The sequence below is a fragment of the Ipomoea nil genome, unplaced genomic scaffold (assembly GCF_001879475.1).
Source record: "Ipomoea nil cultivar Tokyo-kokei standard unplaced genomic scaffold, Asagao_1.1 scaffold3109, whole genome shotgun sequence".
NCBI classification, from domain to species: Eukaryota; Viridiplantae; Streptophyta; class Magnoliopsida; order Solanales; family Convolvulaceae; genus Ipomoea; species Ipomoea nil.
The window spans coordinates 415,424-435,746 of NW_017619537.1; the positions used below are offsets into that span (position 1 = coordinate 415,424).

Below are 20,323 nucleotides of genomic sequence, written 5' to 3' on the forward strand. Positions count from 1 at the left end.
ATAATTTAAATTTTTTTGAAATATTAATCTAGTTTTATTAAACTCTTGTAAAATTTAATTAACTGATTATATAATATATTTGATCATTTATATTTTTTTCAAAATTTATTTTATAATAATAATTAATATAATTTGCGTGCAATATTTTAACAATATACTCAATTTCGAAAAGAATATCATTCTTTATTACATTACATATAATAACAATAGCATACATCATTCAAGTCGAATCAACTTTTATATAAAAATAATCCTACATTTTTTTTTTACTCCATTACATATCAGGCTCAATTGATTAAAAAAAAGGAAGAGGGGTGCATCACAACTTTTATTTAATCTTTTCCTCCACCTAAAAAAATTCGTGATAAGAATTATACTCCAATATATCTTTCATATCATTTTCCTTTATATAACTATAAAAATTGACTATATTGTACTAACATTTCCACCGTTGGCATTAAACTATCAATTTTAAAATATTTGGCTATAAAATGATAGGTTTTGTTGTGATTGTTTCCTTCTATCCCATAACTTTCCTCAGTGAAACGGACTACAATATGACAAACGAGAGAGACGAATAGCAAGAAAGAAACAAGACAAAGTGTATATAAAAATATTATAGTTGTTGACATAATTGCCTATATAAGGTTGATTTAACTACTATGTAATGGAACATAATTACATATATACACAAATAGCCACCTATAAGCACATTCTATCCAGCAGGAATATCAGAATCCAAATTCTTTCGGCTTTCAAGGGTGCCTTCATCCCATACCTCAAGACACCTATCACATAAAGATTACTTAACACCATCAGAGAGAATTGAAATCCAGACAACTCAGAAGAAATACATATCTAGAATTCAGTGCCATAGAGGGATAAGTTCATCATATATAGGACAATATGATCCTTATATTTCATAAATTTCAATGGAAATAAATGAGTTTTTGTTTCCCCTTGATAATGTTTTGTTTCAGACTCCTTCCAAATTCTGAAATTTTGATTTTTCATTTATACATAATTTAAGGGAGAAGCATTAACCAAAGGCCAAAACTACAGGAAAACAACAAAATTGATGCCATGCAAAGCACTATATGGTCTGTGTTGCATCAGAATTCTTTCACCATTCAAAAAACAAAAAACATATAAATGGCTGAAACAGAGGTAAATTAACTGGGCAAAATCCTGGCATAACACTAGTGGTTAGAGTAACATAAAATATACCTTGTCCCGTCAATGTTTATGTGAAGAAATTGGCCATGCCGCCATCCGTCTTTGAAGTGGCCAAATGAAATATCACCATGCTTGTAATAAAAACGCCCTTCTCCATTTGCCTTTCCCTTCCAGAAGTTCACAAACCAGCGATCCCCAGTATGAAAGTAAAACCAACCCTACATGGTTACACCAATATAACTAGCTCAAGAGTGTGCCTGAGTTTAAATTCCCCATGTGTGTGTGGGGTGGGAGGGGAGGGTTAACATAGGTGGTTGAATAAAAGCTTTGGTAGCACAGGAGAGAACACAGACTACTCACAGTAACTATGTAAAATTAGCATATAACAAAAGCATTGGTACCTTGCCATGCATCACATCATCCCTCCACAAACCACGGTAGATATCACCATTACTAAAGTAGAATGTGCCAAGGCCGGACCTCTTTCCATAGCGCCACATGCCATCATAAACACTTCCATCTCTGAGAGACAGATGGCCCTATACAAGTAGCCTTTTAAACAAATACTCCATATAAAATTCAAGAAAACCCAAGAATCCATTTCAGCTATACTGAAGTACCTTTCCTTCAGGAAGTCCACCTTGGATGCGACCTCGGTATATGCCTCCCCTATACTTCATTTCAACCACAGGAACCCACTTATTTTGTGAAGTTCGTTCAGATTCCTGTATAAGACCACATGATTTCCACATTGTAACCAAGAAAAGTTTTACACTGTAAATACCCATTTCACTCGGGAATATTATAAATTCTGCCACAGAATGCATTCCAAAGTAATATCTCACAACAGCTCATAAACTACAAGAAAACATCTAAATTGAAAGAAAAATGACAGGGTCCAAATAAAAGCTGCCTAGTTTGAACCAATCTATTAAAATAAACAGTTACTTGATATAACATTGTTTATAGACTTCTATGTTTAGTTTTGTCTTTCTTATATGCATTAATCTATTAAGTTGCCAAGTTTGATGTTAAATTAAAAATTACTCCACATACTATAATTGTCCAAAGTCAATGAAAACTAATATCACATACAAATAGAATTCATCCCTTATATTTTACATATTTTCTCTTGAACCATGATGCCCAACACCAGATGCAGACATGCAGTACTCCATAAAGGATTGATTAAACAAAATAACATTAAGGACAAGTGTGCATTTCTCCTTAAAATTGTTTGTTTATAGAAGACATGAAATTCAGATTTGCATATATTAGTAAATCCTTTGAATAAAATCTATTTACCAGCATAGAGGCTGCACGAATTGAAAGAACTCCTTTCTTCTTTGAAAAATTGCTCTGATCTGCTTGTGTTACTCTGGAAGCATGGTTGTCCATTTCCAACTTAGCCTCACTGTCACCATTCATTCTATCCCAAGACACAACTTTAGTATCCTGAGTTTGTGCCCTTTTAATTTCTTCAGTCATCCATTCTGCCCAATTCCAAGAGTTTGAGGTAGTTGAACCATTTTTTGATTGCTCTAATTGTTTTACACCAACAGGAAGTTTGAATGTGCTGACATTGTCAGCTAAGTAGGTTTCCATGTCATTAGTGCCTTCTTTGCCCCAGTCTTGGGGGATTTGAAATCCAGGGTGCAGGTTTTGCCTCGTAAGTAGCTCTCTTCTGAAAGTTGGAACTCCTGCACAATGGAATTGTAATTAGGATGTCTGCTATGCTAATTACCGAGGTTATTGCTCTGATTTTGTAGGATTATGCAACTACATCCATGTTAAACAAAACATTATTGTTGTTGTTTCTGTTGCTATTATTATTGTTATTACAATTATTACTGACTACGAGGTGGGGTGAGGTGTTATCACTTTTCAACTATTCCCATTGTTTAAAGCTTTCTGGAAATTGGGCACCAAGTCCAAGGTAGCAAAGCTCATCCCTGTGTTATGGCCATGCCCTTCTGAAAACCCTTAAGCCTCTATTACATTCTAAATGCATCTGCACTATCTCCTGAACAATCCATCTACAATCACACACACTACATCTCACAACAACTCCCACCCCTCTATCATATTCCTTACCCAACTTGCATTTACACTGTTCTTCCTTTCCAAACTTACCTCTTTGGCCCTCTATCTGCATCAATTGATTACCAAGTAATAAGCCACATGCAGATTGCACATATTTTTATATATTTATGTGTGTGTATGTGTCATGGAGAGAGAAAGATACAGCAGCAACAGATGGTTTTTTTTCTTGTTATCAACTGAGAACTATTTGTGGGGGGTGCAGTGGGGAGAAATTATGATCTAGCAATAGATGATGGGAATACTCTTGAGGCTCCAGATTTATACCGGATTCATTTACTTTTCCTTTCCTAGTCAACAGCAGTTGTATGGTTGGTCACACTGTGATCATATTAATTATAGTGTTGTAAGTAAAAATGGTGGTTTGTGCTTCCTATTTCTTTAAATATACTGCTCTTAATAATTTCTTAGTTTTTCTATTCATTTTCAGTACTAGTTTTCAAGGGCAGCATTGTAATTTCAAGAGAAATCATTTAGACAAATAATGGCTTACTAATTTTATCCAATAATTGATCAGAGAGGTGATCATTATATCATTTATATGGATGGGTAGGGATGGGGAATGACTATTATTATAATTCAAGGGTGAAGAGACATTTGAAAGAGGTGAGGAAGAATGAATGTATTACATCATATCATCATTCAAAACTAACAACTACAGAATTAAAGAATTCTACCTTCAACATCGACTGCATCATTAAAAGAAAAGCCAGCCTCTGAGATTTCAGTTTTGCTTTGTTCAGGACCAACTTCACAGCCCCTAGAATGTACAAAATAAGAAAGTAATATCTATTAGAATAATAGAATTCCCAGGAAATATGAAATGGTCTCTATAAAAAGATGCCATCAAATCCCAAAAGTGAATACATTGGATCGAAAGAGTATTACTTTGAAAGAAGTGTTTCTCCACCAGTGTTAAATATTTCTTGCAGTTGCTCATCATACAATGATGCATCTTCAGCCTCAGAATCCATGGGCCTTGTACCATCCACAGAAAGCATATCCAACATTTCATCAGTACACTGCAAATTTGAGGCATCTGAAATTTGTGGATTCCCCAATGAATATCTTTCCTTGGTGTGGGAATAAAGAGGAGAATCTGGCTTCTTAAGGATATTAAAAATGAAAGGGAAATGGTGGGCCAGTCTAGAGAGCAAGCTATTCCTCTGTGATGGTTGCTGTTCAATACACCTGATCATAAATACTTTAACATCAAAATCTAAAAAAGGAAATGTTTGAAATAGGCATATCTTTAGGTCAAACTGTATACAACTTGTCACAAACTTCAGTCATAACATACCAATTTAGCAAATAACCATTAAGAAAAAGCAAGAGAAATAATGCAATGATTTATCCCATCAAAAGCAACTTAAACAGCAGCAGACTACAGATACTCTTTCAGCTATTAACTCAAATAGAACTGGAGTAAGAAAAAAACAGTAGCTACTTTTAAATTATAGAAAATTATAGAAACTTAGGAATCCCTGGTAAAAGCATAGTCATCTGATGTTTGCTAAAAGCATTACATGCAGGGGAAGTCCCAATCTGACTATGCCAAAAAAAAAAAGAAAAAGAAAAAAAAGAGTGGTTATGTTAATTAGCAACTTTTTTACAATACATACAGAAAGGTTCTTATCACCACCTCTGTGTGTGAGCATATATGTTGAATAGTAGGGAGTCAAAGTTAGGTAATTTATTTTAAGAAAAAATGTTAGGAATAATGGAGAGATTGAGGGTGATTTTCTAATTTTTTAAGGAAAGAATTAAGATAATTAGTTCTTTCCTTTATTAGAGTAGGTTGTATATATGCTGCTGTAATCTCCATGGTTTATGTAAGAATTTCAGAATTTCTTCTTATCTTCACCTTTATCACTTTATGTTGCTTAGGGCAGTGTATTTACTTCATTTTCATCAACAAACCAACAGGTTTTGGAGAATACTCAGTTTCTAAACATTAGCGCATGGAGAGGTATTAGCAAACTCAAAAGCAGTACAAGTGTACAACTATTTTGAATTCTAGGAATGTAGCATCTTCTCAAGTTAAATCTTACCCACACATAATTATAGTAGTCAGTATTAAATTTGCCTCCACATTGGGTTCATAAACAATTGATATTACAATATCTCCCTTCCATCCTGTTGTTTGTCGAAAAGTATGACAAATTGTATGCACATTGCTGGAATCAAGTGCATTGGAGCTTGCAATAACGCATAAAATTACACCATCTAATTCCTAAGAAAAATTGGCAAAGATAGAAGTCAGAGAACATTAGATTATAAGATTGCAAGAATCATAGCATCGTGAAGACGGAAGGATATAATCAATAGCAATCAAACCTGTTATGAACTAGAAAACAAATTTGAGTTGAAAATCATTTACTATCATGATTGTAATTGCAGAAAACAAAAGAATATTTAATATTTTATTCTATTCTATATAATTTTTATACTTTTCCCCTATACAGGTGTTAATTTAATTTTCTCAGTTGTTAAGAGTCCCACATTTTTTTGATAAAATAAGAGAGAATATATGGGTTTATAAGGTCATGGGTTAAACTAGCTAATTGGTTGGATTCAATCTTTTAGAGTGGTTTGTTCATTTGCATTATATCCCAATTGAGTGACCCTAGCCCAATTTTAGTTTCTAACATGGTATTAAAGTCTGTTCGATCCACTTTGTGTTCACCCGGTTATGGGTATTGGTGGAGCTTATCTTCTAATGTGGTTTGACCCATGTGCATTATAGTCCAATTGAATGACCATAGCCCAATCTTAGTTTCTAACAACGGGAAAGAAAAACACACACACAAAAAAACAAAAAAAATAAAAACAAAACAAAACAGATGTCGTCTGCATTAGAATATCTATCAAAACCTTTACAGACACCCCAAGGAAGGGGCAATCATATGTAGCTCGCAAAATGGAAGTTTTAATGTTGTAGCCAGCTCCATATCCAATTTTAGCTTCTCTATAGATCTCAAGAATCTGTAACAGATGCATTAGTGATTAGCTCATCAGGAAAATAACCTCACAAATGAAAAAATTGGACTGGGTTTAGAAAGTTTGACCTTTTTTAATGAAAAAAAGGCATAAAGTTGCTATATAAATATTCAAATAAAAAATTTATTTTAACACAGAAAAGATATGGCAGAGAAAAGTAAAATAAGATGGTAAAAGATTTACATTTTTTAGCTGCGGAACTTCGAGCAATTCACAACAATTACTTGGTAAATCACGAAACTTTATGTAGTTCTCCTGTCAGAATATTACACGTTAAGAAATGGATAGATAAATGAATAACTTCATAGGTCTAATGTTTTGCAAAAGAAACAAGCACTTGAGGACCAGGGAAAGGTGTAGATTAGCTTACAGATACAAGAACAGATATGGCATTTGTAGCCATCAAAACTGCATTGTATGAAGTCTTCAAAGCCTCATCCAGAGTAAGTAGATCTTTTGCCAGAAGTGCATCAGTATCAATAACTGCAACCCAAAACCACACATTAACAACAAAAAGATTTATAATGTCTTTTACCACATCGAGTATAGACTGTTCTGGAATTTTTACTTCTGAAGTTTCATCTCTACAGAAATAAATCTACTAAAATGTTTTAGGCAATGGCAATTCCAATCCCTTTATAGTTTCTCATAATCCTGATGTACAAATACTGTAAGCTTATCTCAATGACCACACACGCAATAGTTTACAATTATTTAACTTTGTTAAGAGTCTGACATTGAAAAATAAGAGAGAAACATATGGATTTATAAAGCCATGGTTAAACTAGCTAATTCATTAGATTCAGTCTTTTAGTGTGGTTTGATCCATGTGCATTATAGCCCAGTTGAGTGGCATTGGCCTAATCTTAGATTTTAACATGGTATCAGAGCTTGTTCAGTCCACTTTGTGTTCACTCGGTTGTCTACCCATGGTATTGGTGGAGTCCAAGCTTCCGTTTCAGTTCACCCGGTGAGGGAAAGTGTTAAGAGTCCCACATTGAAAAATAAGAGAGAAACATATGGGTTTATAAGGCCATGGTTATACCAACTTATCGATTGGATTCAGTCATTTAGTGTGATTTGGCCCATGTGCATTATAGCCCAGTTGAGTGGGCTTGACCCAATCTTAGATTCTAACAAACTTCAATACCAATATTTTCCTTGACCTTTGGCGCCACTTCCATTAATTCAGTATTTTAGACTATGGTTTTGAAGGATTAAAATCTTAATCTAAGTAGTAGGTATTTGCATTTCCTAGCGCTATGCCACTATATCACAACCCAACTGTGTATGATTCACTCATTTACAGAGAAACAGAAAGGGTTGAATACACAATGTCAATTTGAATTATAATCTGATATTAGATTCAAGAAAACATCTGAAAATATTCTTTAATATAGAGTTCAAAAAGTAGGTACCAAAAATATCAACTGTAAGCTATAATGCTGTTTTGGATGCATTGAGCAAGAAGGGTAGATTGAGGTCCATGATCTGCTATTGAATATGAAGAATAAGGGGCTTCTTCCAAAATAAAAATACTCACTTCATTTTGGTGACTGGGTATTGTAGAATTGCATGGTTGATGGATGATGCTCAGGTTATTGAGCTGATGACACAGAACAATACACAACCTGATGTGTGTCAATGGTGGCAGAAACCCGGTAAATTGAAGAGGAAGAAGAAAAAATTCGTGTTGATTTTAGAGGAAAAGAGATTGTGTCAATTTACTTTTTTTACCCATTTCAATTTAGGGTTTTTGTAGCAGCAATTTAGAGATAACAGTTCCTGCTAGCCCGTGGACTAAAAGCACAAAATCATGAGAAATTCAAGGGTGAATTATGCACACATCAAAAGCTTGTGGATCAAAATAACTATATGGCCAAAAGACAAGTACTAAATTGCTATTTGCCATAAATTAAATAACTTAAAAAGTAGAATTGATGAGTATAATTCAGTAATTAGTCTACCAAATAACCATTATGCATCAAAATTGGATCTGAATATCAAGTTCATGGTATAGCTGGCAAGCTGTTACCTATACAAAAATTAGCTTGCTTTTGAAGCTCATCAACCAATTCATTCACCTGCAGGCAGGACCAGTTTTCAAAATAAATTAGTAATATCTACTATGCCTTCAAGGTTGCAATAGGAGATACACAGATAAATAAGTTTGATACCCATCCTTTTCTTTAAAAATATTTTTTTGAATGAACTTACTGGATTGACTGCCACCCCATCTCTCTAACAAGTAACAAGTCAACAAGAACAAAAAGAAATGATAATATTAAAAGAACACAATGATTTGATGAGTTTATTAATCTCTAAACTCTTCATTATAGATGGACTGCTTGACCAAGAAGTAACATCAATTTCAGAAACCACTTAAAGTGCACACATACAAATAACCAAGTCAGCAAAAATCTTCACACATGCAAAAAAGACTATAGGAGAAAAGGAAGCTCCAATATGTTATGAAAAATATAGGTGTAAGTGTGTAATTTAAATTGTTGAACAGCAAAAAATCTTTTGAGATTGCATCAAATTTCAACTTGCAAGCTACCAATCCTACCATTAAAAACACTGATGAGACTATGAGAGAGTCTAAATTGTGCATGCTATCAACCAGAGCTACTTAAAGCAAGATGCATTAAGGTCATCTCTCAATTATCAAAAATTGGCTGCCTTATCCCATTCAGTGAGTTTTCTTGTTCCTTAAACTGTTATTCACACATATCAACTTCAGCTTCAAATTATTGGGTTAAAAAGAAATACTGCAGTATCCAATTAGTTAAAAATTGAAACAACCACAAGTACACCCAGTTAGCTTTATTGGGTGAAAATTATAAATGCAGGGTGTTTGTCCAGTTAGTCTAATTCATTGCAGATACAATAATGTTCCATTGTTGATGGGGAGGAAATACATCCAATGAAGGTAGTGCCAAAATCAGTCTTATTGCACATACGAGAGTGTTCCTTGTTTACATGGATGAAATATATCCAATAAAGAACACTCCGATAATTTACAGAAAACCAACCCACTAACATGGAAAATCTGTAAAGAAATTTCACTTCATGCTTTAGATGGAACATCCCTTTTGATAAAATTTGAAGTATGATAAATCTTCACAAGGACTGTAAAAGAAAAAAGAAAGTCATCTGGAATTAGGTTTACTCCTATTGTGCTTCCTAAGTAAGTGCCGCATATATGTTCATTGGACGTACCTATCACAAGATCTGTTTGGTACCTAGTGGGCAGTGGCAGTCACCACAGTTAAGTTGTTTGTTTTTTAATAAAAAAAAAAAAAAAAAAAAAAAAAAAAAAAGCCATGCATTTAGGTTACCTAGAAGATACCCTTTATGGCTCACCAAACTTCTTGTTCATATGTGGAGACAATGTAAAATGAACAATCCATTTCTTAAAATTTGTATATTCTCTTTCTTATTTGTTCAAAAACCTCAACATTTCTTTTCAAGTAAAGAATTATTCCATAATTATTTAATTAATAGATGTACTATACCTCATCCTGGCGCCTTCGTCCTTCAAAGCTGAAAGGTTTCAAAATTATTCCAATGACTAGCCCATCAGCAGATCTTACTCTTGTAAGAATATCAAGGGATGGGATTATATCTTCACCATAAGCTGCACTAGCCACCTAGAAATGAAAGAATTTTTTTTTAAACAAAAAAAAGGAATATATACATAAATACAACATGCATATACATATAGGTTAATGTTCCGGTGAGACCACCTCTTCCTGTGAGACCATGAGACCCTACTTTGTGTGCATTCATGAGGATCTCACGGCTCACGGGAAGAGGTGGTCTCATTTGATCATTACTCTATATATATATATATATATATATATATATTTCAAAATTCAGATGAGACTTAAACATACCACCCATTAAAGAAGCACAAATATAATTTTCTTTTTTAGAATCTTTACAAAAATGGGTACAAAATTTCAAGTTCATTATGATATATGAAACCAATAGAGAAGGGAATTAAGGCTGTTATTATATGGGCCTTCCAAGTATATCTTGAACAATAGCATAAGCTGAAGAAAATCATTAAATTGTGTTAAGATTGCATCATAAACAAAATCCTTTGAACGTTGTTTGTGTGATGTCAAATAAGATGCGTTAACATAATGAAATCCTTTCACAAGTACTTGCCATTACACACATTATGTAAAGCTTGATTCATAAATCCATAAAACTTATCCGCAATTTCCCTTTCATCACAGGCTCATACACCAGGAACTACACTTTCCTAAAGCAAGTTCCACAACGGAAGTCCAGAGTGATGGATGAAGAGACTTCCAAATAATCTTTGCTTAAAACCATGATTGTGATCTCCCTTTTTGGTTTATATTACTATATATCTTTACAAAGTAATCAGTGGTTCCAGCCCAGGAGTTGTCAGGGAAAAAGACAACTGAAATAATGTATTGAGGGAGACTTCAGCTCGGGCATTCACCCGAAAATTATACAGGAACCCACCTGCCTCTCCATTGTGATGGCACCACAGAACTAGATATTAGCACCATTTACTTTTCAAATTGTTTCACTTAGGTTCAAGTGAGCTAGTGTTATATATATATATATATATATATATATATATATATATATATATATATATATATATATATATAATTTTAAGCCAGTAAGAGAGAGAGAGAGAGAGAGAGGAAAAAAAAAACACTAAATTTACAGGCATCAGAGATAATGATTGTACAAACAAGTATAATTGCTTTAGAACACGAACTCAATGATAATGGCACTTCCACAACTCTTGCTGAAATATCTGCAAAAGAGGAAACATGGGTTTTAGGTACTTAATAGATAAGGGGACCAGGAGGAGCATGTTGGAGAAGATAACTATAAGAATACGACAAAGAAAGAGATGAAGTCAAATGCAAGCAATTAAATATTCTTATAGAAGAGTGCCAGTTCCAAAGGCACAGAGTGCAACATCTAAAAGCTTATACATTATTGTCTTTGAGAGGTTGTAACAAAGGTTAGATTTTACACAAATCCTGTTCAAGGGAGTCAAAAGAAGACAAACACATGTCCGCATAATTAAATCCTTTGGATTTATTTTGGAAACTTTTCCTTTGATAAATCCTTTTTGTAACTGAATTGAGTGAGTAGAGCTATTGTAATTGCCAATTGGTCGTCAAGGAGTAGACCTTTGCCATTAACCAATTAGAACTTATCAATAGTTGCCATAAGGACATAATTCAGAAGTTTAAAAAAATCATACTAGAAGCAAAGCATGTAAAATTTGGTTCTAATTGATGCCCAGCATTCCAGAGATACGTTAAACTAATAAAGAGTCTAAAGTAAGGTAATTTGATGCCAAAAACCAAACAAGACAATGAAAATAATTAAGTAATGTGAAAGCCACAGAAGTCACCAAGTATTCAAATTTAATTTTTTGTTAGGCCTTTCTCAAAAATGTGGCAAGGCTAGAGTTGCAGATTTTAAAATCAATATCTACATAAACAAGCTTCTTCTAAATCAAATTAACTATTTATAAAATAAAAGTAAAAATAAAAAACACACACACTTGAAAGTTGAAGCATGCATCTGCTCTTCAATAGGTTTGCATGATGCTTGCTAAACAATTCTACCAAAAGATTTTGAACCAACTTAACAAAGCTTAACAATGAACACTCTTATCTTGTTTGTTTAAAATACTAAAATGCGAATAGCTCCACAAATAAATATTTAAACTGTAGATATATGATATATCAGCCACATCTACCTACAGCTTGATTTAAGCAATCAACAACATTTTAGTTTCCAAAGAACCATCTTGAGGAGTCAAACTATATCTGTTATTCCCTCTATTGGATTAGGAGCACAGGTTTCTCGTAGCATTTTATAAACTTGAGATTTGGAATCTGTTTAACTCAAAGGTAAACCTTGGCAAGATGTCATCAAGTACATCAAACAAATAAAAGCTCCAAAGCTCCAAAGCCCCCACTTTGCTGAAAATCTACTAATGCAACGTACAAGAAATTTTACTACTCTGTTCTACGAAGAGCTACAGTAAGATCTAATAAAGTGAACTTATTCAGTTAAAATATGATATCTTTTGTTCCAAAATCTTCCAGGGCCAGGAAATTTGGAAAAATCTGATGCCCGCCTCCCAGTACAAAATTTCTCCTTTGCCCTTTCTTTAGGTTGGGTTCAAGGAGTTGAAGATAAATAGAAAATGGTGTATATCCTATGATTCTTATCAGCTAAAGCTGTTAGTTGAAGGGGAACAAATAATTCAATATGGTACCAGTGTGGGCAAAATAAAACATCCCGGGTTCCAATCCCACTCAGCACACATTATCATTTATCCAAATACCTTCATGTATTTCTCCCATCAAAAAGACAACATATCTAGCCTATTAACAAGTTTATTATCTATTGTCTTGTTACCTCACAAAGAAACTACCCCAGGATGGAGGGCGGCCCCTCTTCACCTATTATGGTTCATAGGCTCAGACACCGTTTTGAAGGTCAACACTCAACTGTAGATAAACTCAAGGTTCCATTTTTGCATAACTCTTCTTTTGGACTCAAGGAAACTGCTTTAAATTCTCTTTGCTTCAATGATTTTTGGGGCAGGTTTAAACTTTATTACTTATCAGAGTTCTGTTTGTCATTTTTGTTGTAAATCCATGGTAACCCTAGATGGCTGTATGCAATCTCTTTACAACATACAAGAGAAAATTGCACTTTTGGTCCTGTGATTATTGTTGTCTTGTTAATTTGGGTATTTGACTTTAAAAACTATCAATTTAGTCCCGTAACTATGCAATTTTTAACACATTTGGTCCTCCGGCCAAATCGCCGGCCAAATGTTGCCGGAAAAACGTAATTCCTTTAAAATTGTTTATTCATAGGGGCAAAATGGTAATTTCAAGTCAATTTCTTCTTCTTCCCTGTTGGCCGGAATGCAGCGAGACGCAACTATTGGCCGAAATTGGCGAGAATTTCCTCATTCGGAGCTTTGAGTATTGCGGCAAAACTGTTGCATATTCAAATACGCGGACATCAAACCATGTGGAGGGAAGTGGGTAATGTTCCACTTATGAAATAATGATATAGACACTGTAAAACCCACGCTGCTATGTTGATGTGCTGCCACCTTGTGTTGCAAAATTCAATACACTTCAAAAAGACAAAACTTCACTACAAATCAAGCCTATAAATTGTAGGGAAATTAATTGTTGAAGTATCATTGCTTCTTCAATTATATATGTCGACAAAAGCTGGAGTGCGTAGAGGTCTGCTGAAGCTCAGGCCCAAACAGAGGAGATCAGAGACGAGTTTCCACCAACATTCTTAGACCCACCATGCATTCTCGCACAAGAAAGGATGCTAGCAAGAAGAAAGAAGAATACAAGGAAGAAAGATTCAAGAAGAAGAAGAAGGACAGAAGAGATTGAAGCAGACTGTGATTCAGGAATCCGTCGTGTTCGTAAGCCAAGGGAGCCTACTGGAGAATCAAGTGAGAGAGATCGCCGGGGAACCAGCTTTCCCCTTTTTTTGTTAACTTAAAATGACCATTTTGTCCCCATGAATAAACAATTTTAAAGGAATTATGTTTTTCCGGTAACATTTGGCCGGCAATTTGGCCGAGAGGACCAAATGTGTTAAAAATTGTATAGTTACGGGACTAAATTGATAGTTTTTAAAGTCAAATACTCAAATTAACAAGACCACAATAGTCACAGGACCAAAAGTGTAATTTTCTCCAACATACAATAATACAATAATATATAATATATAAACAAAATAAAAGAAGAAACTAGCTCATTTATAATGCTTGTGTCATTTTTCAGTTTGGCTCTCCCCTGGGGTGAAACAAGGAATGCATATGGAAAAGGATTCATAACTCTGGACTAGTAGCATTAATAGGAAGGTAAAACAGCCATTTGAAATTTATTTTTTCACTATTATTGCCAAGCAATCTTGTCCTGCCATTATATTGGCAATAATCCAGCAAATCCTTTGCTGAATAACCAACCACTACTAAATGCATGGTGACTTGAAATAATTCATACTTCCTATTCACATTTCCTACTTAAGACGTTCTATAGTATAAGGGTGTCCATCAACTTACAGCTTATAAATAATTGTCTGCCATATTCAAGCAGTTGTCTTCTCCTCAAAGTGGCTAACAGATTTCCTTTGGCATGTTAACCCCCGTCCCCAAACTCACAAATATATATATATCTAAAAACATAATAAGTGTCAATACAAGTTATGTCCTTGATTTTTGTCCTTTTTTTATATGCTAATAAATATATACATTTTGCTTTAATTGTTGTACATTCATTTGCATTGGACAAAATCACCCTTACACCGTTATAACACCGTTAGTTTTTAATATATCTACCAATCTTACCATACACCTACATCTATCATATCTTTTTCCTATTTTTAATTATCATTTTATTAAAATTATCATATAACTTGTTTTCAAAAAAAAAAAAAATTATCATATAACAATTAATTTAATTATAAATTATATTTTAATTAAATATTTATATGAATGTTAAATTATATATGTGTATCATATATATATATATATATATATATATATATATATATATATATATATATATATGTATGTATATTATTTGTGTATCCATATCAATATATCATATATGTGGGTGTTAGCTTAGTATTATTTGTAAATTATTATTATATAAAAATATAATTTATTTTTATTGATCACTATATTATTCAAATATATGATAATTCAAAAGTATCATCACTTTAAGAAATTGCAAAACATAATTTTAACTAATTTTTTAAATTTTGTTACATACAAATATTTTAATATTAGGCATAAGTTTTCGCGCATCGAGCGTACAAAATGCTAGTATATATATATATATATATATATATATATATATATATATATATAAAAATCAAGGAGAGCATCAAGGTTCCAACTTTCAAGCCTTTACCTTCTGTCAGAAACCTCTGTTGCAATAACACCTTCCCTGAATCTTTGACAAGAATATTCCTGCAAGGGCACCAGCAGAACATATAACTTTTTTACATCTGTAATCAGGTGCATTTTAAAAGAGAATAACATATACAAACAAATTGGGACTGTTGATCACAGATGAGAAGCTTGTAATTTGTCCAATAAGCAGAATGAAAATAAGGTACAAAATGTACTAGAGAAATTCATGGCATTTAAAATTAACTTAATAGAGATGCAGATAAATTTTAAAATCAAAATATGACAACTTACTAATTCAAGTTCAAAAGGGAAGTCCAAACATTCATACATGTTACCAAGCAATTCAATGATAGGGTGCCATTCAAGCAAATGAGAGTATGTTATTTTTATGCTATGTATATAAGCTAAAAAGAAATATATAGATACATCAGAGATATCATGAGCTCGGATTCACAAAAAATGGTGGGCCTCTGGACGAATGTTCAACTCAAAATGTGATGAATATTCATATTTATTGCTAGAAATTAGAATGGTTTGTCAATTGTCATTGAAGTAAACGATCATTAAATTGTCCATTGCCTCTGAAGTGAATACAGACCACCAGGTCATGGTATACCAATAATACGTAACAATATGCTGCCCATAGATGTACAACGTCTAAACGTTCACATTAAAAACCCATATGTAAGACTAAGAGGAAAACACAGGAAAGTGTAAATTGTAGCATACCAAATTCTCAAAGCCGGGAAACGAGAAGAAGAAGCCAAACAGAAGTCTAGAATGGCGTCTTTCCGACTGCCAATTCCAATCACCTCCACGAAATCCGTCTCTTCCCAAACATTCCGATGAAACAATCCCTCCCCTTCTTCTCCCTTGAGCAAAGAAGAGCCTTTGCAATTACTGTTAACAGAACTCACAACGCTTTTGTCGGAATCGCCGCTCTTATGACTGACATCGGAACTCAGCTCAGCTCGAACAGGAGCGGTATTGCGCCTCAGCCTTGTCCGACGATTATCGTTGTTGGGTGAGCGGAAATTGACGAGGCCGATTCTAAAGGGGATGCGTGAAATTGAGTGGAGCCTTGTTGAAATGGGAACGGGGAGCTCCATCACCTCGGAAGAATCAGAAAGGCTGAGTTCGAACGAAACCTCTGACTGCCAATTGTGTCGATAGAAGAATTTCAAAGCATGGTCGGAAAAAATATCTGCACTAGTCTTGTGGCCTTCTTCCGAGTGGGAGCTATTTCTGCAAATTATGCACAGTTGCAAACTAGGGCGAATTATTCTTCCAAAACCCCTACCCTCCCCACACCTCGACCCGAACATATGGGAAAATGTAAATTATGATAATTCAATTGAATATGAACCACAAATGCTAGACATGTGCACACTGCGCACAAAAAATTCCTCTCACTTTGAAAAATTATTCTCACACTGCGACTGGTGAAACTCAATTCCTGATCATTCTTCCAAAGCTTCACCTCTGACCAATTGAACTGTCCATGTGGTAACTATAACGAATTATGAATGGATGGTGAATAATGTGAATTATCGTATTCTTTTATTTTACATTAATAAAACTCTCCATGTATGTCTTGATTTTATGAAGAATATATCATAGAAGTCATTGAATTTATTCTTGGAATAAGGTTCAAATTGGCCACTGAACGTAACCTGAAAATGCAATTAAGCCACTGAATGAAAAAAAAATACAATTAGGCCACTGAACACTCTAAAAATGTGCAATTTCACCTGATAGCAGGTTACCCTCAATTTTAGCAGGTTATCTGCTTACGTGGCAGCTGAGTTGGCATTTTTAATAAATTTTAAATCATTTTTAATAAATTTTAATAATAAATTTTTATTTAAAAAATTTTTAAAAAAATAAAAACGACTTTATTCTATTTTTTATTTAATTTTTTCAATTTTTTATAAAATTTATTATTAAAATTAATTATTAAAAATTATTTAAAAATTATTAAAAATACCAACTCAGCTGCCACGTAAGCATGTAACCTGCTAAAATTGATGGTAATCTGCTATCCGGTGAAATTGCATACGTTTGGAGAGTTCAGTGGCCTAATTGCACTTTTTGTTCGTTTAGTGGCCTAATTGCATTTTCGGGTTACGTTCAGTGGCCAATTTGAACCTTATTCCTTTATTGTTTTTATACATTTTTTTGATAAAATTATTTTTATACAATTAGATTACTAAATTTAAACTTTAAGAAAAAATGTTAAATATGTCATTGATCTTTTACATTGTGCAATTGAATTATTGAACAAAAAAAGTGTGTAATTAGACAATTAAAAATTCAAAATTTGTGCAAATAGCATTTTTTACAAGTTACTTCCAAGTTTCTTTTAAATAATGTCAATATATATATATATATATATATATATATATATATATATATATATATATATATATATAATTTTAAAATAATAAAAAAATTACAAAAATTTCAAAACAATGTGGAGGTAGCCATGGTTGCCTCCACCTTCTACCTCCTTTCACACGGCCAAACCAACTAACAGCACTCAAACAAAAATAGCAAAATATAATCAATATGTCATGTCTCCATGCTTATTGGTTTGAAAAATAAGAAATATTGAGAAGTTCATACCACCATAAGAAAAATGGATGGAACATATGCCAGAAGTGGTGTTGTTTTCCCCAAGTCACAAAGGAAAATGGCGTAGTGGAACTCAATAGCTCATTGTCGTCGATGACGCACCTCTCGTTTCTCTTCCACATAGCTAAGTTCGACGACGCTTTTAACTAGAGGTGTGCAAATTTCGGAGAAATTTCGGTTAACCGACCGAACCGACGAAATTCGATTAACCGTTTTCAAATTGAAATATTTCGGTTCGGTTAATGGTTAAAAGTTTTCCAAAAATTCGATTAACGGTTAATTCGGTTCGAAAGTGTCGGTTAACCGAATTAACTGAACGGTTAACCGAATTTTGGAATATATATATAATACTAGTCTTTTCTATGCGCAACAACATATGCCCAATATTTATATTTTTAAAAATAGCTAACAAATTTTTACTAATTATAATCTAAGTGAAATAAAATTTATTTATTATATTAATCTAATATATAATAATGAATATATAATGTTTTACAAATATTGTTATAATTAAATAATATAGGAAAAGATATGGTAGATGCATGTGCATGGTAAAAGTAATGGAAAAGATAACGGAAGTTATAACGGGATAAGGGTATTTTTGTCCAAAAAATTGTATAGTACAACTCTAAAAGCACAATGTACAAAATGTTTAGCATTAAAAACATGGACATAAATGAGGGGTATAACTTTGATTGAGACTTATTATGTTTTTAGATTAGATATAATATATTAAATATTAAATATATAATTACTAAAATCATAAATAGTCAAAATGTCAAATCTTATAACTATATAATAAAGCTATATGGTTTGGGAATTAATTAATGTTACAATTATTATTTTAGTGAGTAATTATTGTTATAATTATTGTCTCTATCCTTATTAATATAAAATAGCCACAACATCCTTTACAAAAAAAAAAAAAAAAAAAAAAAAAACACAACATTTGAAAAATAAAATAGCTATTTTTGTATTGTGAAAATTATAATATAGATGAAATACAATTAAGAATAAATCAATGTAATTAGTAAATTCTCTCTATAAGTTTATTTGAATATGTACATAATTAGAAATTATATTAACCATACAAAATTTTAATTTTAAGTTTAATTGTAATTTTGTATTTTATAAAAATAATAAATATTTGACCAATGGAAGCTCAAAAATATGATTATATTAACAATTTCAAATATTTTTATTTTTTCTATTTTTTATTTATATTTATAATAACATAATTTTTTTTTCGTGCATCGCGCGAGTGAATTACTAGTAGAATAAATAACAATCTGAATTTATTATGATATCTATGTTATTTTAATTGGAATTATTATTTTATGAATTTTAAATTGTAGGGTTAAAAATTTCGGTTAATCGGTTAACCGACCGATTAACTGAAAAAAAAATTCGGTTCGGTCAATTCGGTAAAGTAAATTTCGGTTCGGTTAACGGTTAAAGCAAAAAAAAAAATTGATTAATTCGGTTCGGTTAAAACGGTTCGGTTAACCGAATGAACACCCCTACCTTTTAACTTCACGTGCTCTCTATATTCTTCGAACTAACTCACACCGTGCGTTTATAGTTCGTAGCATTACGTATGACACACAAATACGACTTGCATTTGTCGTATTTTAAAGGTAAAAAACAAATCTTTTTACAAAAATGAACAAACTATATTGGGACTTGAGTTTATACAATCAGTAGCAGAACCACAATAGGGCCAGCTACCCCACTCCGTCCCATATATATATATATATATATATATATATATATTATATGTTCCTTGTATATACATAGTTAACTTATAAATACTAAATTTATATAAATTTACTTTTAAGATAATTTACATAAATTTAATTAAAGGATAAGTTAAGTTAGATGGTAAGTAAGAGTTTAAATTAAATTAATTATAATTGAATTTTTTATTTGTAACATTTTATTTTTTAATATTAATAATGATATTAGTGATTTATAATAGGTTTTCTATTTGATTTTTTAAATCTAATTAATTATTTTTTTTATCTTGTGAAATTTTTATTTGCAACATTATGTTTTTTTTTTTAAAAAATATTAACAGTGATATAAGAGTTTTATTATAATATGTTTTTCTATTCAAATTATTTTATCTAATTAATTATATTTCATATTTATTTTGAATAATTTTTTTATCTTATTTTGATGTATTTTAATTTTTTTAATTATAATTAACAATATTTATGACTCGACCTCTAAGTATTTTTTTCTAAAATATCTCATTAATTTTTAATATTTTGCCGCTAAAGATTTTTGAATCCATCCCTTGAAATTTCTTTCAAATTTGTCTATGATTTAAAAGTTGTGAATTTTTATCCACTCCATTTAAAAGTTTGCCCATTTCAGACAATGATCCTTGAACAATTGTCCGGCTAGGCCACACCCTACCTAACCTAA

The 20,323-nt window shown here is 32.2% G+C and overlaps 1 protein-coding gene across 1 annotated transcript; it reads right to left on the reverse strand.

Annotated features, from left to right (window-relative positions):
- Positions 1 to 578: 578 nt before the first annotated feature.
- LOC109166844 (protein ACCUMULATION AND REPLICATION OF CHLOROPLASTS 3) lies at positions 579 to 16,532 on the reverse strand. The gene is made up of 16 exons (XM_019315726.1): positions 15,989 to 16,532; positions 15,258 to 15,316; positions 11,019 to 11,083; positions 9,795 to 9,929; positions 8,312 to 8,360; positions 6,647 to 6,759; positions 6,460 to 6,531; positions 6,151 to 6,261; positions 5,328 to 5,509; positions 4,165 to 4,467; positions 3,954 to 4,036; positions 2,482 to 2,876; positions 1,797 to 1,901; positions 1,578 to 1,715; positions 1,228 to 1,394; positions 579 to 788 (listed from the first exon to the last, which is right to left on the reverse strand). The coding sequence occupies exons 1-16, from the start codon at positions 16,366 to 16,368 to the stop codon at positions 716 to 718; spliced, it is 2,430 nt and encodes an 809-aa protein (XP_019171271.1). The 5' UTR covers positions 16,369 to 16,532; the 3' UTR covers positions 579 to 715.
- Between the last annotated feature and the right edge of the window lie 3,791 nt (positions 16,533 to 20,323).